This window comes from Danaus plexippus, chromosome 27 (genome assembly GCF_018135715.1).
Source record: "Danaus plexippus chromosome 27, MEX_DaPlex, whole genome shotgun sequence".
NCBI classification, from domain to species: Eukaryota; Metazoa; Arthropoda; class Insecta; order Lepidoptera; family Nymphalidae; genus Danaus; species Danaus plexippus.
Window position 1 is genome coordinate 3,092,637 of NC_083555.1, and position 23,606 is coordinate 3,116,242.

The 23,606-nt window shown below is 30.0% G+C and overlaps 4 protein-coding genes across 10 annotated transcripts in view; 2 read left to right on the forward strand and 2 right to left on the reverse strand.

Annotated features, from left to right (window-relative positions):
* The window catches only part of LOC116775729 (zinc finger CCCH domain-containing protein 13-like), a 16,247-nt gene extending 10,576 nt beyond the window's left edge, over nt 1-5,671 (reverse strand). Inside the window, exons 1-9 of one of the 3 annotated variants that reach the window (XM_061525140.1) lie at nt 5,507-5,666; nt 5,228-5,437; nt 4,794-4,982; nt 3,702-3,827; nt 3,177-3,275; nt 2,669-2,764; nt 1,977-2,589; nt 1,515-1,557; nt 81-162 (exon numbers count right to left, since the gene is read on the reverse strand). In XM_061525140.1, coding sequence (XP_061381124.1) covers nt 81-162; nt 1,515-1,557; nt 1,977-2,589; nt 2,669-2,764; nt 3,177-3,275; nt 3,702-3,827; nt 4,794-4,982; nt 5,228-5,437; nt 5,507-5,539 — 1,491 coding nt within the window. In that variant the 5' untranslated portion in view covers nt 5,540-5,666. Of the gene's footprint in view, nt 1-80; nt 163-1,514; nt 1,558-1,976; nt 2,590-2,668; nt 2,765-3,176; nt 3,276-3,701; nt 3,828-4,793; nt 4,983-5,227; nt 5,438-5,506 lie in introns of all 3 variants that reach the window. The other 2 variants (XM_061525139.1, XM_032668703.2) reach the window with 2 other exon arrangements.
* A 424-nt stretch (nt 5,672-6,095) lies between these two features.
* LOC116775501 (uncharacterized) lies at nt 6,096-14,981 on the forward strand. Its single transcript, XM_032668381.2, has 11 exons — nt 6,096-6,260; nt 6,334-6,540; nt 6,865-7,014; nt 9,102-10,287; nt 11,858-11,926; nt 12,247-12,378; nt 12,467-12,484; nt 12,647-12,750; nt 13,052-13,141; nt 13,404-13,629; nt 13,971-14,981. Exons 1-11 carry the CDS (start codon nt 6,228-6,230, stop codon nt 14,837-14,839), a joined length of 3,084 nt encoding a protein of 1,027 aa, XP_032524272.2. The 5' UTR covers nt 6,096-6,227; the 3' UTR covers nt 14,840-14,981.
* On the reverse strand, nt 14,974-18,715 carry LOC116775502 (uncharacterized). Of its 3 annotated transcripts, none has more exons than XM_032668382.2 (6): nt 18,448-18,715; nt 18,059-18,376; nt 17,328-17,417; nt 16,469-16,871; nt 15,537-15,943; nt 14,974-15,141 (listed from the first exon to the last, which is right to left on the reverse strand). In XM_032668382.2, the coding sequence occupies exons 1-6, from the start codon at nt 18,481-18,483 to the stop codon at nt 15,109-15,111; spliced, it is 1,287 nt and encodes a 428-aa protein (XP_032524273.2). In that variant the 5' UTR covers nt 18,484-18,715; the 3' UTR covers nt 14,974-15,108. The 3 variants fall into 3 exon arrangements, with proteins under 3 accessions (XP_032524273.2, XP_061380992.1, XP_032524274.2); XM_061525008.1 differs by having other exon boundaries at nt 18,481-18,712; XM_032668383.2 differs by having other exon boundaries at nt 18,434-18,712.
* A 433-nt stretch (nt 18,716-19,148) lies between these two features.
* LOC116775503 (uncharacterized) lies at nt 19,149-22,766 on the forward strand. 3 transcript variants are annotated; one of them, XM_032668384.2, is made up of 10 exons: nt 19,149-19,306; nt 19,377-19,580; nt 19,673-19,756; nt 20,178-20,288; nt 20,574-20,781; nt 21,053-21,120; nt 21,203-21,307; nt 21,381-21,446; nt 21,765-21,930; nt 22,615-22,766. In XM_032668384.2, exons 1-10 carry the CDS (start codon nt 19,271-19,273, stop codon nt 22,749-22,751), a joined length of 1,185 nt encoding a protein of 394 aa, XP_032524275.2. In that variant the 5' UTR covers nt 19,149-19,270; the 3' UTR covers nt 22,752-22,766. The 3 variants fall into 3 exon arrangements, with proteins under 3 accessions (XP_032524275.2, XP_061380993.1, XP_061380994.1); XM_061525009.1 differs by lacking the exon at nt 19,377-19,580 and having other exon boundaries at nt 19,162-19,306; XM_061525010.1 differs by lacking the exon at nt 19,377-19,580 and having other exon boundaries at nt 19,305-19,362.
* The last annotated feature ends 840 nt before the right edge of the window (nt 22,767-23,606 follow it).

The window sequence follows — 23,606 nt, forward strand, 5'->3', positions numbered from 1 at the left end:
AACTGTATATATCGGTGTTTCAATATAACACCTGTTTTTGAGAATACATTTTAATGTACCCTCTCTTGCAAATAACTTACCTGTGGCTCATAAGCTGGTCTGACATCTTTGACTCTATTTTCGTTAAATTCCCTGGGCTTGTCTGTGCGACGTGGTGAATATCTAGACGAAGAAGTTATCTATATGCAATACTGTTTATATCTTTGATCAAAGAAAATTCTATAGTTATTTTAAAGTGAATTTGGCAGAATACCTTTTAGATTTTATTTTCGTTATAATGTATGTAAGCTTTTTTGTACGAAATTTAATATGCAAAAGTGTATGCTGAAAATACAAAATATGTAATTAAAAAATATATGCTATATGGATACGACGATACGCCGATATTTGAACCCACGCGTATCCGACTATAAAACTTCCTTACCTACAAGGAAAAAGGTTTTAAGTATCGCTTAGTTTAATAATTATACGAGATTTTTCTCAAAGCACATAACTCTATACCAAGATGTATTCAAAGACTGCAAATAGGTGTGAATACCTCGTTGCCCAGTCGCTTTTACTAAAACTCTCGCTAAATGTCTAGAGTAATGTCAACTTCATCCGGAATAAACAGAAATATGCAATGGCCGAAACACATTTACTTCACATAATAGATAATTGATTCCAAAAGTGAGCCAAATTAACCTTAAAATTAGGCTTTACATGGGGTTCATGGAATTTTTTGCGGTTTCGTAGTGAAGAACTAAATTGTAGGCTTCGCTCGACCTACCATAGATACAGAAATATGAAAACTCTCATACAAAGTGGCCCAAAATTTAAGGTGAAAACTAGACGGACGGAAACTTATCATCAAGAGCTTATAAAATCTGTTCCTAAATTTCGCAATTATAGAAAATTATTTGTACTGTATTTTGGTCCACATAAAAAAAAATAACTTTAATCGGAAGATGTATACAAATTTAATTGTTATTAAAAACCTTTATATCTAAATTGTGCAAATAATTAAATGATCGCTTGGTATTCATTCGTGTCACGTGTCACGTGACACTCTGCAGCCGCTTTAACCCAGGTCAGTGACCCGATATTTACAAATGGTGTTCTATTTTGATTTATTTATTGTGATATTAAGATTTTTTTGATATTTTTTTTTATTTCAACGTCACTATTAAGTACTAAAATTTAAAGTATTTCAATCTATTGTCGTATCGCCCCACCTAAATTGTATACTGTTTCAAATACACGAAGTTAATAACAAAATAATCTATTAGAACATCGAACGGAAAGTGCTAAAAATATATGCATTGTAATTTTAACTTTGTTACATTTTAAAATATTATTAAAAAGGCATTCATTAAAACAGGAGCTTCAATAATCCACGAATAGAACTAATATGAATAATTCGAATGTAACTTATTTCGTCAGGTTTTCACGATAGATAGATGGAATGTCGGAAAATTTTAGAATTGTATTGACAACTAAATCGTAATAAATAGAATGACTGTTAAGAAACTCACCCGGCCTGCCTTGTCGGAGATTGACGACTTGCCAGTCTATCCACTGTGAACATTACATAATTTATAAAATAAATTTGAAATTTATATTATATAAATAATTTTTGTATGATATTAACATTCAAGCAAATAGAACATATAAAAATAATTCACAAAATTAAGGCCGGTCACGATAGCTTAGTTTGGAAAGACAATGAAACGCGATAATCCAGTGATAACAAGTTAAAATCCTGCTAATTTCCTATGAACTTTTATTCTACTTTCTATTTTTATTTAATTATTATTATAAATAAAGGTAGTAGGCATATTTGGATTTTTGTTACTATTTCATTGATAAAATTGTGAACGAATACGAATTATAATAACTATTTAAAAAAAATCGCATATCATCGAAAAATAAAAAATTAAGACTATATTTTCATAAGTAATTATATTTCATATATTATAATGAAAAGTAATAATTACCCGGTGTTATTGCTGGCGGGGAAGGTCTTCTACTAGCGTACTCTTCTTTCCTCGTTAATGGAGATAATCTTCTTCGAGGTGATTGTTGACGATTTCTACTTGGTGAAAACCTGTCATCGATTCTAGATACTGGTGTTTGTCTTTGTCTTGTAGGTGATATTCTTGATATGCCTGTTTGTTTGTTGATATTTCGGTCGGCTGGTCGATCGATATCACGACCATACGGTCGATCAGCGTTCCGATTTGATGATATACTAATATTTCCTTCCGGCCGATCGATATTTCGACCAGATCTGTCTACATGCCTCTCGGAAGATCGATCTATATTACGGTCGGATGGTCGGATGTGTCGGTCAGATGACCGATCATAATCTCGATCGGATGGTCTAGCGACATGTCGATCGGATTGGCGTTCAATGTTCCGAACGGATAAACGATCGTTTTGTCTGTTGGGTGAATTTCGTCTCTCATCCGGATACTTCTGATATCCCGATCGATCATATTTAAAACTGTCTTTAGTCACATCCGTGGCGGTTTGGTTCTGAGGATATTTTCTCTCATTATATTTTTTGTCAAATGTTTGTGAATGTTTCTCGTATGGTTTTTGTACCTGCTTTTTATATATAAAAAAAACACATTTTAATGTCCGTAAATTATTATTATATTTTATATTTATATATATCTTGTTATACCTGCCCCGACCATGATTGGTTCGGATAATTAACCGTCTGTGTGCTGATGAATTGATTTGACTGTGGACCTCGGAAGTTCTCTTTCATAATCAATACCTGAAATTTGTTTTAACCATACATTATATATATGGAAATATAATTTTGACTTAGTCTTAACTTTTCAGTAGTTTTATCAAAGTTGATTACACCTTTTTTTTGCCATACCATTCAATTAAACTATTTAATTCCAACTAAACCTTATCACATGTTATCACACTAAAATAACTTTTCGATTCCGTATATACTTTAAAGACTTATATACACACACACACACACACACACACATATATATATATATATATATATATATATATTTGAAACATCCTTAATTTAGTTCGTTTTCTAAAATAAATGATGTATGTTTTTAGAAACATATTATATATTGTAAGGAAACTTACTCTAATACGAATATTAAAACTATAGAAAATCAATAGGATTGTATGTCTGCTTTTAACACCTTAGAACTTACAGGCTTTTCAGGTCCATCGTAACCCGGATATCTGTTGGCTTGGATACGATTAGACGCATCCGGAACATTCGTCGGAAGTGACGTAACATTTCTGTGTGGCTGGTGGGAAGAAAAAAAAATAATAAAAAAACTATCTAAGTAGACGCAGTTTTTAACTCTGTACAGGCAGTGACACGTTACGTTAAAGAGTTATCCGTGATCACGTCTACTTATATTAGGAAATTTCTTTAAAATCTGTTCAGTCCTTAAAATATTCATGTCACATTTCTAATATCGCTATGGCTGCAAATAGTCACTTACAAAGTGTTTATAGTCGATACATATATACTTTTTTAATGGTTTTAAATTAAACTTTAATATATCGCATTACTATGACTGAGTAATTGAGTAATCTCAAAATTATATTATATTTCTTTAATTAATTTATTCATAGTTTAAGATTTGCAATATATATATATATATATATATATATATATATATATATATATATATATTAATGTATATACACAATTCAAAATATCTCACCCCTAGACTTATCAAGTTGGTTTTACTTGGATAACTATAGTTCTGTGATACATTTGTTTGTGACTGCGCTCGGTTTGCAGTTGATATCTCCCGCGTATCAAACTGCTTGGCCGGCTGAGTGGATTGCTGGAAAGTTATAATATTAAATAACATGCTATTTAAAACAGATATTGTGTAAGGGCAATTCACATCAAGTGGAAATGATGTTCATGATATTTGTTTATACTCTGGTTGCTTATTTTTTTAGCAGTAAGACATATTCATTTTTGTGGGCTTTTATAAGTTTATTGTGAATAAAGTCATGAATTTTGGGGTCACACATACCTCGGCTGATGTGAAACATCCTGATGAAAGTTTATTTTATTTTCGTTTATGAAATGAATTGCCCTAAACATATGAAATGCAAAAAAAAAAATATTATACAGATATAATAATCATTATTGTTATAAAATAAAATAAAAATATATGTATTTATGAAAAAAAAATTATTTTTTTGTGTTCATATAAAGACTTGTATCCTGGCTTTCGCTTCCCCAATCATTGCACTATAATGTTCATCTTATAAAAAAAACATGCTACATACACAAAAAAAAAAAAATTTACTAATATGTATATATCCCAACATAATCAAAGAAATCCTTTATTAAATAAAAACATTGTCATTGGAAAATATTACACAATTTCAGTGTCAATAAGGCGCCAAAGCAGTATAAAAAATATATAGACTTTTTTTTAATTTAGATTATTAATATTTAATAATATTGAGAATCTAAATTAAAATTCTATAATAAATTTTAATATATTAAAACTTTTAATAAATATCAATAGACAAATTAAAAAATATCACAAAAACACTATGAATATTATATATCAATATCAGAACACAATATAAAAGTACTAATTATGCCATATAGCACTAAAAATAAGTCAAAAACGTCGTCAAATAAGCTTCCTTTGCTTGAACACAAACAAGGATTTTCATTCCCAAAGGGAATTCTTTCATTCTTTACTCTTTCCATTCTTTCATTCTCTAATAAACAAAATTTAACTTATAAAACTAAAAATAGGGATTTATTGCTTAAAAATACTCACAGATTGCACATACTGAGTGTTTAAAGCCTGAGGCTGTTGGTAGTTGTATGTATTTTGAACAGGATTCGTCGGCCATTGATTTCCCGACCAAGACAGTTTAGGCTCTACTGTCTTGGCAGTCTGATTGGGATAGTCACTATGTGAAAAATTACCCCTCGGTGGATATGTTTGTGGTTGATTGTTTGCGGTCTGTAAAATATATATTTTTAAAGATATTAGTTTCTTATATGTTATATATATTTTGTAGCAGAGATAAATAATGTTTTCACTGAAAGTATAAACTAAACAGGCAGACCTTAGATAATGGTTTTTGTAATCAACTGTAGATACAATATAAATTTTTTGATTAATTATTACGAAAATGTAACCACTTGTTGATAGCTACTCATATTTAAAATTCACTCTTTACGTAAATTATTATGGTTCTAACTTACAGCAGATTTGCCAACTGGAACAAGTTTTAAGACATGTCCAGACAAGCGATAACCGTCTAAATATTTCATAAGGTGGTTGCCTTCGGCATCGTCCGCCAAGCCGACTCTCACTTTTTTAGTGCCATCACCATCACTGACGAGATAGTCCAGTATAAAGTCGCTAATATTGCATTCCCGACTAATTAATATCTTCAAATCCTGATACTTAATCTGGAACCAGATATGATAATCAGAGAAAATATTTTTCTAACCAAATCGACCTTTCAAATATAAACTTACAGTAGCAGGTAACCCATATATTGTGATCATCATTTTGCCGAACTATTTTTAAAGAAATGCATCTATTAAGAGATTCAACTACTTAATATACATGAAATCGATAATCGCTAGAATAGTCAATGCAATTGAAAAATATCAGTGCAATCCAATGCAAGACTGTCAAATTTGACTTCTTCAATTGTAATTTGAAAGTTGACAAGTGCATGAAGATATTTAATGGAATTGCCAATTTAAAAAAAAAAAATCGATCAGTAACTCATTTTTTTTTAATTGATTAAATTTAACACGGAGAATTTTTTTTTTTGTTGTAATATTTTTAAATCTTCACTCTAATTCTTTTTTCCATTTGAGGCAAGTCCTTTTACTTAGGGTTTGCGGGGCAGGTATTAGAAAGAATTTTTACAAGTCAACTTGTTTAAAGTTTCTAATCACTTTCATATCACACTGATGACTTTAACGCTTTAAATAAATAAACTGGAGATTTTTTCCTCGTTATTGCTCATTTTATAGTAATAATTTAAGTTTTAATAGATATCATAAACATTAATTCTGTTACTTGGCAACACCTAGATTTCTTTTGAGTTTTGCGTTTTGTTAAACATTTGGCAATTTAACATATTGTTATATGTGTGAAAGCATTTACATTTTACCAATTGGGTAAAAAGTTACTTATACGTTAAAACTAAAATTTTTAACAAATTTAGGTTCTTAGAGTTGCATAATGCTTCTTATAATACATAATTTACCGAAAGAAGTAAGGATTACTTATAAGCAAAATCCAGTGATATATCTTGCACTTGTTTTTGAGGGTTTAACTTTAATTTCAGGCGGGATATATTGACATTAAGCAGTTGATACAGGATCAATGTGGATTGAGCGAAGCTATTCTAGACAACTTGTTAGATGAGGGCAACAGAAAACGTATTACAGTTGGTTTAGCTGAGGAGGAAGATGCGGCTATATTGATGAGAAAATTGAATGGCACTCTGTATAAGAATCGTGTCCTTTATGTGGAAGATGTACGACAAAAGAAGGTTCGCATTACTTATTGTTATAATATTTCATTACTTTGATGCTTAAAACTTTACTAAGACTAAATGAAACATTTTCGGATTACTACGCAATATTTTTCATTTTTTAAAAACTACACACTCCCGACGTTTCGATTACTTTGCAGCAACAAGTTTTTTTTTATAATAAAATAACGCGTAGTATCATGAAAATATTAGTTTCATTTAAATAAATACTCGCAAAAGTCTTAGATATCTCTAATAACGTTTTAACATAGATAGTATAACAATAGCCGGTACTTTATATTAAATTTTTATTATATAAAATGTTATGTGTGCATTTTGTAGTATACATCCCAGTCTTACCAAACCATAATCCCATCGGGATTGCAACCACCAGCCTTAAAAGCTCCGATACAATATCCTCTACAACCTGAATCATCGAATATGATGGGAGTTAACTTCAGCAACATGCCTTATTATATGACTCAAGTCTCAGTAAGTAAATCATGAATTAAATATTTTTTTACATTTTGGAATTAACATTACTAACTTGCATGAATTTTATTTTCATTGTCTTTTTTACTAAATGATTTTTATGACTAAATGAAAATTCATTAAACATGCTCTGTCCACGTATATGGCCTTATAAATGTTGGCTCTGTATGTTTATATGAACAAACTTTTTTTTTATAAATGTCCGCTTATCTTGTCCAATAAAATATCTATTATAGTATATATATATAAAAAAATCTTAAATGTGTCATTTGTCATATCCATATAAATACTTTCTTGAATTCTTGTTGAACTATTACAATTTAGGAGAGGCCTATGTCCAGCTGTGGACCAAGAGCGGCTAAATGTGTATTAAAATTTGTCCGTTGATTTTTATATGTAATTCATTGTGGCTGTATATAATGAAAGTTATAAGGATTTATTTCATTGAAAAGTTAATTTCAAATAGTTTTTCCAGTTATTTTGTTATATAATGTTAAACATCTATTTGGCTTACTTGTGAAATTAATATTCTTAACTTTTGAAACTTACAATTTCGTCTTTTTACAATATTAAGAATATTAGCATTTCCTTGGACATTATAGTGAATTAACAATTATAGTCTTTTGATTTTGGTGAAAGCATTAATTTTGGTTGAACAACCAAACCAGACCAAATTGGAACCAATTCTGCATTTCTTTGTAGTAAAATGCTATTGAACTTAAATTTTACAGGGGATTACGATAGTTTCTATTTGCTATAAATGAGTGCCCTGGTTTTACTTGCATTCAAAAAAGTTTAAAAGTACTATCATTAGCTAATTTTCTTTGCATTATTATACAAGAATTTTTTTTTCTAGTAGTCCCATATGTAAGTGTTTTTAAATAAACAAACTTTTGCATTGTCATTTTTATTACTTTTACTACATATATACTTTTACTACTTATATATATAGTAATTTATGTCGTTAGTTTCACCAGAATAATTTTTTTGCAACCTCTCATCAATCTATATTAAACTATTGATTTCAAACACAGGGATTACAGAGTTGGCAGAAATGTGCTATTATGATGCTGGCAAAGTTATAAAAATGTAAGCGCTATGTTTAGCACATAACTAACTTACTTTCAGCCAAAAAAATAACCCGGAAATGTACCAATGGTTTTAATTTTTTTGATATTGACCAATTTCTTAGTTGATGGTAAGAGATTTCAATATACCTATACACCCATGGTGTACCCATGAATAAAATTCATGTAATGCTACAAAGTAGACAGCATTCCTGAATTTTCGACTCGAATATTGAAATCTGAATTACTATAATTGTATCAGATTTTTCAAAGCCCTTAAACGAAACGAAAAAGTATCAGAAAAAAATACTTTCGTTTAAATGTGCACGCAAAAAACTTAGTGAAAAAAAAAATCTGCTATAATTACTTCTTCTGCGAAAGCTTCTGCTAGTTTAATAAAATATTCGTCTCTTGTTCATCTACATTATACAGTATAAAGATCATTACACCAAAGATTGCAAAGATAAAAAAAAGGTACTGAGATCGTTTTTCTTCTTATGTATTTTATTTTATGGTATAGTTTGGGCCATGTTGTATAAATTAACCATTAAAATAAATTATTAGTGAAGACAGATTAGCGATTGTATTTAAAAGATGCACCCAAAAACATGGAAAAGCGCAACTAGTACCAGTGATTCTAGAAATGCTGTGGCATTCACGTCAGATTTTTATGGCATATTTTATGTGGCTATTGTGTTCGTTAAAATTAGAACGGATTAATTTTGCGAATGTAAAAGCCACAAAAAGTTGTAATGAGGCATTAGTTGACAAAAGCTATTGCTACAGTCAGGCAAAAGTGCCGTCGACTGTGTCACCTCCCACTCTTGTCCTAGAATCTTTCAAGGCATAAATTCAAAAAAAAAAATCCTATCAGAGGAATCCACTATGGAAATTTATAATAGTTGTAAACACTGCAGATCTTTTACACCACAATCTTACGTCCACTGCCGTGGATGTTTGATAGTATCATTCACGCTTCTGATTGATTGAAGTTAAGATTTTTGCTGTATTTGTTCACAGAGCACTATTATGAACCACGACAAGCCCCAAGACACGCGATCAAATTCTAACCAACAGCCATTCCAAAACAGTCCATCTGAATATCAAGCATTAAATCAATGGTCCTACCCCATGAATATACTGTGCGCGAACAAAATACAAGATCCTACATCTTTAAACGTACCGCAGATTTACGACAGTTACCAAAACGATCGTGATATTTCTAACAGCAGACGTCCCGACAACCAAACTAATTATCGGGAAAATAAATCACCGCCGTCGAAGCGTCACGAAAGTTTTGGTAACTTCAGCCAGCGGAATTCTAGGGCTGATGGTAAAATGAACTCCGAATGGGAAAGTCGAAGATCGTATCGTGATCGCAGTGATGGTAGAAAGCCATCACAAGGTCGTGTTCGTGATAGATCATGGGATGATAGGCGTGATACGGAATCAAAAAGACGTTCAACACGATCGAATCGTGACCGTGACTCTTACCACGAACGGCAACGTGAGAGAGAGCGGAGTACTTACGATCGTAGCGATCGTAAAAGAGGAAATGAATTCGATCGGAATGAACGTTACAAATCTCAACCAGACCAAAATATTAGTATCTGGTCTAAACCACCGAACGTGACTGCAACAACGTTTAGCAGCGACCCCGAAAATTCTACTTTTTCAAAGTCTAACAGCAATATTTTCGGGACAGCTGCTAGCTTCGGTTTCGGGGGTCAGGCAACTAGCCACAGAATGATATTCAACCAGGCTAAACCAATTCCAGTACCACAGTGTGCTACCAGTGTCATGCCGGCAAAGAGACCGCGATTAGATCAAAACATAAATAACATCGCGCTGGTTAACAAGAATCCCAAACAACAAAATACCGCAACAACAAAAATAGATCCACAAAAAATGATGTTGCGCGTCGCAAATTGGCGCAGCCAAAGTGCGACGTTGCTGGCGAAACAAATCATTAGGAACGGGTCAACCAGCAAGATCGACAACTATGTGTTCAAAATCCTTCTCAAAAAGCTAAGGGAGTGTGTCTCATCCCGGCTGGATGTTATATTGGGGGACAAAATAGTAACATCTTTGAACGACATATTGGCTAGTTATCGCATGAAATTCAATGAATGCAATGACACTCCATTCTTCAAGGCTATCATGCAGAAGGTAGAACGCGAAATTGAAGAGAATGCTGATGGATCAGGTAACGTTTTTTAAATTATTTAAATTATTAATGTGCTGGTCGAGCTTAGCTGTGGTCTAGATACCTTCAGCTGCTGTTGTATCCATTGAAATGGTTCACTCTCATAGAAAATCAGCTTAAAGCGGCTGATCATATCAGAGAAAACCTGTTTTTCCTTTGGTGAGTGAACATTTAGGAATCCCCGAGTATAATTCCATCCCTCTTAATCCAATACCGTATTTTTCTACATATTTCTCCCTGTTCGCCGTAACTAAAAGGCATATTGTTCACTTCGACAATATCTTCAAGTCGAAGAATATGCCTGGATGGTATTTTTTTGCGTACTGTCCCTATATGGCGGGACACCTCTCACCAGATGGTTAAAACCAGTGCTGGTAAAATCATAAAAGATGTTCCACGTAATGTATACTGAGAAATGGATATTCAATTCTCTTTAAACACTTTGATAGTCAGGAGCAGCAGTCGACCCACAACGCCTTGGATTGCAAAAATTTTTACGTTTTTTGCCAATTCAAGGTATCTTTTTTCTGTATTTCCATGTGTCATAGAACATTTCCATTCAAAGCTAATGTTCATTAAGCCATGGATCTGCCTGTATTTTAATTAAAGTAATTCTCGAGGTTAAAAATAACTTTGCTTAAATTTGTTCCAACCCGATGAAAAAATTATGATGCCAGTTTACAAAAGAAGCACATATCGCGGAACAAGTCCGGAAATATTTGTAACTAAAGGATTTTCTTATCTTAAATCTAACATTCAAATTTACTTTTATTTTTGCAATTTATGAGATTTTCTCCTTTTACGTCTTCATACTAACTGTAGTTTGGTCTTTATCAATATTTTAACTTGATTATATATATGCCTACACATATATTTGTTAAGTTATTGCGACTGATTTAGACATAAAATTTGTGTCACCAAGTAGTTGCGCATTACGTGAACCACGTGATAGTTAACTTGGAACAAGTGAAAAATCGGAACAGAATTATCTGCAACTTTGGGCTTTAAAGTTACTTTAGAACCTCTAAAAATAAAGCTCCTTTAACACAAATACTTTTTACGAAATATTATTTCTAAGCTGACTGATTCGTTTCTCCTTATATTTATTATAAAAATGTCTCACCCTGCGAAATATCTCTCACATTACGTTACATTCAAGATACATGACTTTTTTTTTTGAGCTTCTTTTGTCTATTTTCATTGATATATCTGCCGTTCGTATAAATTTAGTGTTCCTATACAATAGCGTTACTCTGAGGCGAAAAATATAAGTTCAAGACCACGCGAGATCCACTATTAAGTACATTTGATAAACATGCATATGACTTTTTGAAAAGAAAGCCTAATATTTTCGACACTTAAACGAGAATTTTCTATTCGGTATATTATTTTATAAAGCAACACCCATATTATATCATTTTTTATATGATTAATCTATATATTATTTTCCTTCTAAAAAAACTTTGACATAGGAACGTGTTAAAATTTGAAAAAAATATATATAAATGTACAATTTTCTTTAATAATTCATATATTGCAGTAAGAAATATATTTTAAGTATCTATTCCAGTTCCCAATAATGATAACTCAATGAATCAGCGAGATCTAAGATTTAGATCGGCGACTGCAGCAAAACCAAGTAGGTGGAGAGATATTCATGTAATTGTTATGAAAAATAGTGCAAAAATACCTTCATTTTTCTGAGCAAAACTAAGATTTTTCGGATCTACTGAACGTTTTTTTATTAATTTAAACCACACACTGACGACGTTTCGGTTACTTTTACGGCAGCGACCGTGATCACGGGCAGGCGAGATGAAAATTAATCTTAAATTAAATACGTATGTAGGTCTAAAATAATAAATAACGAATAGTATATCCGAAAAAAATAATTTTGAATTAATAGAAACAAAAATCTTAGATATCATTTAAGTAGGTATTTATTATTATATTTTGTAGGTATTTATGACAATTACAATACAGCGCAAGGAGCACAGAGATATGTTTTACCAAATCAAAGTCATGTGACAACTGATAAAGTCATATCGCAGGGAACAAAAGCCCAAAGATTACCAAAATATCCCAACGCAGGTAATAATTTAATATCCGATCCTAACGTTGTCAACAGCAATTAACTTTAAATATAATAAGTAATGCAATAAAAATTTAATTGTTTCAGATAAAAAACAATTCAGAAGTGAGTGCATATTTTTTTTTTTATCTTGTTAAGATATATATAAAAAAAAAAAACTTGATTTAAAACGTGGGTAGTTTAAAAATACCTTGAAATGAAAAGGTATGGTTGGAAATATTTAAAAATCGATGTAATTAATTACAATAATCAAAACAATGTTTGCAGAATTAAAAAAGAATGAGGTGTTGGAATACCAAGAAGACTTCTACAAGATGGAACCAAAACTACAAGAAGCTGTTGACGATGAAATTGAACAACTGGTCCAATGTGTAAGACATAGCATGTACTCAAATAACCACATATAAAAAGAAAATGTGCCCTTTAAGTAGCGTGGATCTGTAAATCATACCTTGTGCCATATAAAATATAAAAAAAAAAAATTCAATTTGCAAATAAATCCACAGATAATATATATACATTAAATAAAGTCATCGCAACACAATATATATATATTTGCTATAAAATAATTTGATGTTTATTGATAATCTCAATTTTGAATATTATATATTCTGTAGACTGAAAATTATAGTATGGGAAAGTGTCTATAAATTTGTTTTTTTTTTCTTTCAGTATATGAACGCCTGTGAGCCATCTAATGATCCGGACGAAGAGAATGTCAGGAATAAAATATTGACAAACACAGTTGATGAATTCAAGAAGGTAGGAAAATAATATTAAAATAAATAAATATGAGAGTAAAGCACTTTTAACTTTAGTCTTACCTCTTTTATAATATATATATATATATATATATATATATATATATTATAGTAAAAACTATTCTTCTAACATTATATAATAAATTTTGATATAAAAAAAAAATCTCATAATTAATAATAATTGTTTGTTAACACGAGAAAAAATTTACTCATATGAAGTTTTTTAAATAATTTTCTTATATGATTATATTGATGATTTACAGATAATAAAATTGCAAGTGACGAAACGTGTTTTGAATATAACAAGCGGTCTGTGTGTCCGTATATTTCTTTCACCGAAACCACCGAAACGTGACGTGCTGGAAGCGTTCCTTCAAAGACACGGAGTTGTTAGCTTCAAGAAATCTGATAATTCAAAGATGTTCATAGCATATTGTGACTCATACGAAAACTACGACAAAATATTGGCCCTACAAACAGCTACATTTGGTAATTTCTTTGTTTTCGTGGGTAGTTTGAGAAAAAAATTCTTGAAACTTTCTGAAATATAGTACACTAGTCAATCTACCAGGTTACTTATAATATTTTATTCTTGAATATAAATGTAATTTACAAATGTATAATTTAATTTAATTTCTCAAACAAAATAATCAATGTGTAATGTGTATGCTTTAGATGCGAGTACACAGAATACCCGCGCTGTTTGTAGTTTTTTTATTTTAAAATATTATAAATACTTTTTGCTAAAATTAATTCAAATAAAAGACATATATCTAATATCTTATTATAAATTTAATAAATCACTAATTTGTTTTTTTTTTCTTTTAAAGGTGATAATGTAGGAATACAAATAAAACCTCTGCATATAACGGGGCCAACGGCGAAGAAAGCTAACAATTCAAATACTGGTGCGAATCAAACTGAAAAAAATGACTCGTCCAAAGATATGGAAGAAATAGACTTAACGGTGACAGAATTAGATAAAAGTCTTGAAGATAAAGACGATCCAGATGTTATGTTCATAGAGAATAAAAATGATGTGGTTTGTATACATGACGAGTCGTTTAACTTGGAAAACACAACGGATCAGATTGAGGAAGGTGTGACAAATATGACATCAGGAGACTCTATAACCGGTGATAGAGAAGATACGTCTGAAGCTAAAGAAACTGAAGAAGTCACTGAAAATATTAACAATTCACTCACAACACCAGCTAATGATAATATTGAAAATTCACAAGAAAATAGAAATTTAACAACATTAAATTCTAATACAGATGAAGAGAGTGCACAAATAAACGACTCACTGGCAATTTCTAGTGACAATCAAGATAGTAATACAGTAACAGAAATACAAGATAAAACAATTTCAGTTAACGATGATTCACAAAACAGTACCGGTAATACAGTAACCGATTCTGAATGTAAAGATGAAATGTATGAAGAAAATATAGTCAAAGACGCAACGCTTCAATCTGATAATAATTTAAATAAACAAAACAGTATTCAAGATATAATAATTGATGAAAGGAATGAAGTCACAGAAACAATAGATCCATCAAATAATAATAGGGATTCCGACTTAATGGAGAACGATCAAGTTGAGGAACAAATATGCAAAGAAATTGATACGGAATCTATAGATGATCTGCTAAATTCAATTAACGATATCGCTGAAGATGACTTGGAAGATTTTTAATTTTATATATATATATATATAATGTGTGTGTGCATATATAGACATATATGTATATGTAACAAAAATATATATATGCTTTTATTCTAAATAATAGCGTTGTTAATATATTCCAGGGTTTTATTAATAAAACACAATTATTAAATATGTTTTATTATCTTCATAATTTATTCTGTTCAACAGTTAGTAGTGGAATGAGATCTATGAATTATACAACAAAAAATATTCTCATAATAGCTCCGTATATCTATTATGTAATTAAATAGAAAATTTTATTCAATCTTCACTACCTCAGCAGAGTTGTCCTGAAAAATACATCCAAAAATATATATCCAATTGTTTAATAAATACTCTCTTCTAACTAGAAGTTTTCTATTCATAAATATACATTAATATTGTCATATGAGAAGATATGTGAATGAAAAAATTTAAAACTATGTATACAATGTTGAAAATGTGATCGTGTGGTAAATTATACAAATATATTGCAATGGCAACCCTAAATTAATGTCATTTTAATCAAAAAGGCGGTAAAACTAATTTGACACTTGATAGGGACAATACGAGACGGTTTTATTTTATATATAATATTAATCTGACACTTTCAATAATTAAAACCGGGTATTAAAAAAGCATAAAAACGTTTATTGTAACATTTTTATTTAATGTTTTGATAATGTTATAGTGTTTATGTAATTACCTTATCTTTATCATCTTCGAGCCAGTCGTCTAAATCGTTTTCTATATCAAATTCGTCAGTAAGAGCCGTTTCCGTTGCCGTTTGATCGATCGCAGCCATACAATTATCTTTGCGTTCCCTTACATATTCGTCCTCAAAGTCTTCGTTTTCATTGTCACATTTAATTAAATCTTTTGTTTTATATTCGTATGATCTTTCGTAGTCTTCATTAGCATTTTGAACATCAAAATCACAGCACACGCCGTCGTTTGTATTTTGCATGTTTTTGAAACACAATCCGCTGTGTATTGGACCGGTATCCAATCTGAAACCGTCTTCGAAATCTGTGTTCACATCTTCATAGAAAATCATATCATCATTTTTATCAGTCATTCTGCTTTTGTGAGGTTTTACGCCTGTTGGAAATCCTGACAACATATACAGATAAGTACATTTATTTAATATGTGTACACTTAATTGATCGGAAGAAAATTAATGCAAATATCACGCCTACCACGAGTTTGTAACAAATTAAAACCGTTTCTATTGTGATTCAAATACATGAAATTAACTGTTTGGTTTGGCGACGTAAATTTGTTTTTGGTATACAAAGATTTGTTCGACTATAGAATAGAACTAATCTAATATTAGGTAAGCATTTAAAAATATATTACACATTGAATTGAAACAGAGACTTGATAGAAAGCAACTGGTGGGTAGCAACTTCACTGAAGTCTAGACCGAGGTCTACAGACTAGATTTAGGGCTCTAAGTCTCTAGACCTATAATAATAAAACAACAAAAAAAAATATCATTCATTTATTTTTGAAATTTGAGCGAATAGACAATTATGTTTTATTATATTTACCATATTCTATTTTTAAATATTTTCTAAATGTAATTATATCAAAAACTTATCAAGATGGCGGTAATAATGAAAGTGCGAAAATTACCTTTATTATTTTTTTGTCCCGTATCCGCTACCTGCATGTTGCTGCGATTTTCTAAAACAACATCCATAAGCTCTTGAACGAGATTTTCATCCGTCTCTTTGGGATAGAATTTTCTATAAAAAGCAAATATCTCCTTCGAAGACATATACGCTTCGTCCTTTAAAGCGAACAACAAACGCTTTCTGACGTTAGCACGCAACAATTTCATGAAGGCGAGGCGATATCTTTTGTCAACTTTCGATCTTATTATTTGTGTCATTTCGCCAAATATTAATTTGCACGGTCCAATAAATTCGGGTACTTTAGTTGGTTCCTGCGCAATCTCAGTAGTGACTGATTCAGTTTTACTGTTACTTTTCTGATACAACATGCATAGTTTATGAAGATCATTGGGCCCCAGATTCTGAAAAAAAAACAAGTAATATCTTTGTAGTTAATTTTAAAACGTTAAAGATTCATATTATAATAAATTTATTTATATATATAAAACTAATATTTTAGGATTTACTACGCGTTATTTCATTATTTTAAAAACTATATACTCCCGACGTTTCGGTTTACTCGCAGCAACCGTGATCACGGGCAAACGAGATGAGATCTCTGATCTCGTGTAGTACCTACGTAATTTTTAAAATAATAAAATAATTCGTAGTAATCCGAAAATATTAGTTTTATTTAAATGAATCATCTCGTACATCTCATAAAAATATATATGTACATATATGAAGGCTATGCAAATTATATTCACTTAGCAATGGTTAGGTTTAAAATAAAACTAACAATGTTACAATTCATGTTTCTGTAGTATATATATATATGTATGTATGTATATGTATCCCACAAATATTATTGAACTAACCTGAATCATCTCGAGTCGTTTCTTCTCTATAAGTAACTTGCTCTCCTCTTCTATAAGAATTCTTTGTTTTTTAATCAATTGTATCTGACGCTGTAAATAGTAAGTTATAAATACTTAATAATTCAAATTCATTAATTACTTTTTTATTTTGTCACAGATTACACACGAACAAAACTATAATAAATGTTAAACAAAATCTCTTAATTTTTATATATATGCACACTTTTGTTAGCTTGTGTATAAAAGAAATGTGTTTGTAACACCTTAAGAAATACCGATACTTACTAAATTGTACTAATATTATAAATGCAGAACGCTCTAAGCTGATTTTGATGAAACTTTAACACCAGAATAGGATATTATTAATTTATTCTAGAATTTTCTATGGGCATAAACATTGTATTTCATATGGCTTCACATGTGATTGACTGCACATGTTGCTGCACTTAAAATTTTTTTTTTAGAAAATTTCCAAAGTTAATTTATACAACAATAGTGCATATATTATATTTCAAGTAAGAATAAGAAATAAAAATTGCCAAAATTCTAAGTAGTATTATAATGCAATTCTACCGCATTAATATTGTTGATCTTCAGACGACAACAAAAATAATTTAGTATAAATATAGTATTGTTAGAAAAAATTCAGGATACAACTTGGAATACCTTTTAAAATATATTATCTAATACTAATCTATCAATGGCTAAAAAAGTATTCATATTTTCCTTACATTTATGGCCTGTAATTCATCTGGTGCATTTAAAGTGATTTGTGAGGGTTGTTGGAGATATGAAAATGGTTGGGAGTCATCAGCGTTGTTTATATCTGAGGGGCCGTTTTCTCTCCAGCAATGTAACGGATATTTCAACCTTCGAGACGTAAATTCGTACCCGTCCAAGAATTTGACAACTTTACGGGCTTCATTTGACCTCATGCTTAGTGATAGTTTTGCCTTATCCCCATCGTTACACACGTAATTAACATTGATTTTAATATTTTCTTGAAATATATTATAAAGTAGGAAGTCGATGAATTTATGCACTCTTAACTAAAAAAAAATATATGTTTTTAAATTTTCATATTTATTAAAACTTACAGATCTTACCATAAAATAGTTACGTTATACGGAAGGCCTGTGATAATAACATTCACCATTTTATTTCTGTACAACGAGTAACAGAAAATTAAACTATAATTGCACCAAAGCAAATTGCGATGCGAAGTTAAATGTAACCAGTGAAGAAAGTAAATACGATAATTCAAAAAAATCCTCACTAAACATAAACTTTCACTCTATAGCTTTCCGATATAATGTTATATTTAATAAAGCATCGCTTAACTCATAACATTTTACGTTTATTTTACATTAAAATTGTATTATTGTTGTTTCGTCAAAGTCAAACTGACATATTATTTTCATTATTGATTACGTTTTGTCAAACAATTAATTACCTCCACCGCTGACGGTCACAACTAAAGGATTTGAATTGGAAAATTTGGTTCAGTAAGAAATATCAATTATCGTTGCTTTTATAAAGATTTAAATTATACCGTTCTTGATAAGAGTGTAACTTTTAAAATAATTACTTATATTTCATAAAAAGTGATGTTATCTTCGAAGACAGAAATGTATTGTAAAAAGTGTAGATATTTTTAATGGAAAATGGCCTTCTAAGCACTTAAGACGTTTTAGATATTTTGATTGAAGAAGCAGTTTAAATAATTTATATTTTATAAGTAATAAAAATGACGAAAGGATAGTTTTAAAAAGTTTTGAATTAATTTATCAACGACAACACAATGTTACTTGTCAGTCTTCGATTATTGTCATTTGAAATAAAGATGTTTATTGCATTTATGAACTGTTGTTGTTGTTGTATCACATTCAATGTTAAGTAATTTAAACCAAGTCTTTAAAACTTAAGTGAAAAACACTAATAAAATGTCTATTATTGGGATTCGAGGAATACCTCCAAAGGTATCTTTGTTCAAAAAATGTAAAAAAATTTTGTTTACGTAAAATAATAAGAAAAGGTTAATTTTTTTAGTTATCTTTAATGCAATTCATAAGGAAATTGGCTCACGTTTTGAACGGACAGTTCGAGGCATTTAGCGCGACTCATAAAACGAAGTCAAAGACGTTTTATTTAAAATTGTCACCAAATTTGGAAACGCATTCAACAATAGAAATTATCAATAAAACTAGATTTCCATTTCAACTGCAAGCATTTTTGCCGAAAAATGTCATTAATGTGAGTGTCCTGTGAGATTCACGTATTCTTTTCATAACTATAACAAAGTTGGATGTAGAATTAATAGTGCGTTATATGTATTATATTTTTAGATACAAATGCCACAAAAGACCAAGAAAATTCCAAACACATTAAGAAAGGCTTTAAAAATTCCACTAAATTTCACACCCGCACAGGTAAGCTTCATAATAATTTTATTCAACTTCATTATCAGCCCTTAATTACTATTTCTGTAATGAAAATTTATTACTAACAGGTTTTTATGTAATATAAACTTCGTTCAATTTAATATCTAATGCAGTTTGTCTAATAACCTGTATAAATTAGGGATACATAAACAAAATAGTTGTTTTCTCTTAGTGAATACTAATTTATCACAAATTGATATCATTTGATTAAACTACAGACATTATTGCATGTCTAACTATCATAGTGAGACTGGATAAGTATCTAAAGTGTTATTTTAATTTGGTTCTGTATAAAAAATATAGGTTCCTTTAATTATATATATATATATATATATATATATATATATATTGTTAATACATTCTTATAGTGATTCTCTAACTTTGTTTACCAATTTGATTTTTATGCCAGGTATTATCTATTACTCATGAACAAATAATTATGGAAATGTTATCAAAATTCACCAAACTGTATGAGCTGAGCTGCTCCACCTATCACTTTTTATTGAAAACGCTGTATCAGGTAACTATTTTTGTATTTTATAAAAATATTTAAAATTGTTGGTTGCATATAAATTAATTACTTAATGAGTTGTGTTCAAACTCTTTAAATTATTAAAATTAAAATACTCATAATAAAATGAAACTAAGTTATTGTTATATTAATTGAATTTTAATTTTTTATCTACATAGTTTCGGTTCCTATACACCAACCGTGATGACAGGCGGAAAAAATGAAAATCAATTTTAAATTAAACATATATAGTATTAAAATTTTAGCTTTACATTAATGATATTTTTATTTCAGACGGTATATGAAAAATTAGAAAAAGTGCAAAGTCAAGGAGAATTCGATTCTTGCTACGGTTTGAGCAAGTGCTACCGGGATCATTATCCTCACAGTAGCGACATCCAGCTAATTAAAGACATTTACATGAATTATCAGCTCCAAATGGGTTTACCGGAAACTGAATTGAATGAAAAAGAGTTCTGCGAATATATTGTCGAATGCCCTGGTATGATTTTACTATACAAACATATATAATTACTATATAATATTAAAATTTTTTACAAGGTTTTAAAAGTTTCTTAAATAATCGGAATGTTTGACCGATTATAATGTTGACATACATGTTGAAGCTCTTTAGATCATTGAGGGTTAGGTCATGGGTTAGTAGTTTAAAAGCTTTTAAACTATTAGATAAAACTCAAATTATAATTTTTATAATAAAAAGTAAAACAACACATCAAATATTATATTAATAAGAAAATTTTTATTTCATTCAGATGAAAGCGCCTCATGTACCAATTTAATGAATTTGAGCCACAATTACTCGTGCAAAATAATTTCCAAGGTATTCCATTGCTTGGATTAGATTTATTCACTATGCAGCGGTGTGTAAGACACATGTAATGTATGTAATTTTTATTTTTCAGATCATGGACCATATAAACAGCTATGATTTTGACAAAAATAGACATCCCTCGGCTGCGATACAAGTTAGACAGCACATAAAGAAACTATCTCCATTAATGCCGCAAGTGAGTTGTAAATATTATTTTTCTAATTAAAATTAATTTAATCGCCTATTGATTATCATATATTTGATTTCAGATAGTAAAATCCATTATGAAGAATCAATTCAATATATCGGACAACGAAACATTTGAACTTGTTCGGGTGAGTTATATATATATATATATATAGGTTAAGATACAACATATTATTAATTTTTATATTTAAGTATTTTGAAATAATAATGAATTATTCCACAAATTCCCGTAGAATTCTCGAAAATTTTTCTATCAAATATTTAGTTATACTTTCTAAGTATTTTTCTCTGCTTATATTATTTTTAGCCACATATGAATGCTTTATTTTTTTTTTATTGACATTATTTTGCTTTTTTCACCAAAAATAGACCAGGTCATTGACCTAATATTTTTAACATTGTCTGTTTAAAACAGTATATATATATTTAATCTCATAACATTTCAGGTTTACGGTGAACCGTTTCTGCCGAACAAAAAGATAATGAATCCATTCCTAAGAAAGTTCTCATATAAGTCCGCAGAGAGGTCGGAGAGGATTTACAACTTAATAACTGTCAAAATACCGACCTCAAACTATTTCAAGATATTAAAATCTGATGGGACCAACATCAGTGAGTTATTCAAACATTGAGAGAACTATTAAAATTTATAACAGAATTTTAGTTATTATCATCAATACTTATTATAAATTATCATTTTTAAATAATTTTTCAACACTCACGTTTCTTTACACAAATTTTTGTAGATCGTTAACATGTATATTGTGAATTATGAAGAGTAATGTAAACTAAAATTTCAACAATTAAGGGGAAGTTGTGTATTTTCTTTTTAAAGGAGTTTTTCTTTTATTTCTAGTAGCCATGAACAATATTTGTCATACATATGTTTATTTTAAGATATGGCAACATTGGTTAGTTTGTCATTAAAACTAAAGATTCTTGCACAATGAGCTGTCAATGTCAATGTCACAATGTTGAGGTATTTTATAGGGTTATAATATTTTTTTATTCTATGAAAATTAATAATACATGTTTCATAACACACTCAAAACAATTAAACCCGAGCCTAAGTAAAATATATTTTTATTTCGATATGAAATGTATTAAATTAGACATTTAGAAAAGTCGAAGATATAAAGATGTTTTTCGAATTAAACACATACTGTTCACTTTAATTAGAAAATATAGTAAAGTTATAAAAGATTTTTTATAATTATTAACCTAAATTATGATATTGAAAATTTATATCCAATATACCATAGACACTACCATAGATTTTTTTTTTGTTTTTGACAGTCGGAAGCAAGTTAACTATACGGCCACTGAATACGAAAAAGCATATCGCAACATTCAGAGAAATAAAAATAATGATCTCACAAGAGAAAAATGTCATTGATCAAAAGACAGTTCGAGAAGAGGAAGAGCATAATTAAATAATTGCTGTATAATATTTGTTTTATTTGCTACGCGAAACCTATGGAATAGAATTAATAAAGCCGGGGACACACCTTTGTACGCATAAAAATATTAATATAATAAAAAATTATTAAAAACATATTGTTGTAGTATAATTTTTGGTACGAGACTAAAACATCGACTGCCGAAATAGTTACCACTCATCAAAGTTTTGCACCAAACCCATTAATCCGGTTATAATGTTGTCTGATGCAGCCTATGGAATTTTGGTTTGAACAGTTATTGTGTGATTCGAGGGAATATTAGTTTGAATAGTTATCGTGTGATTTGAGCTAGGTAGGACACAAAAATTGAAGGCTCGGTCAGTAATCGGCAATCAGTGGACGAGCAACCTATGAGATTCTGTGAATAATCCCAGGGACACTCGATTATGCCACTTGGGAACCAGAGGAGAGGATCCAATGTCGATCTCTGGGAAATTCGGGCGTCCACAAAGTGTAGATCAAGCCATTAGCCCAGCGAGTCTGGTTGTGGTGTTGGATGTTAATTTAAGGTCCTAGTTTAACCTCCATTCTCCAAATTTATTTTTTACTCTATAAAATCCACAAAAAAAATAATTTTGAACAGCGACTGTGATTCCTTTTCTTATAAGTGCGTCTTTCTAACGTCAGAGGTATACACTCCAATCTTGTCAGTCCACCGCTTTTCTAGTTCACTATCGAATGTGGTCAGGCTGAAAAGCACAGACGTGTCTTCGACGGTTAAGGAGACGGCATCAGTGTACGCTTGTTTAATCGCAGAGCACCTCTCTTTCCTGATTGGTTCTGTTACGACAGGTAAGTGTTATTAATAATAAAGTACTGAGATATTAG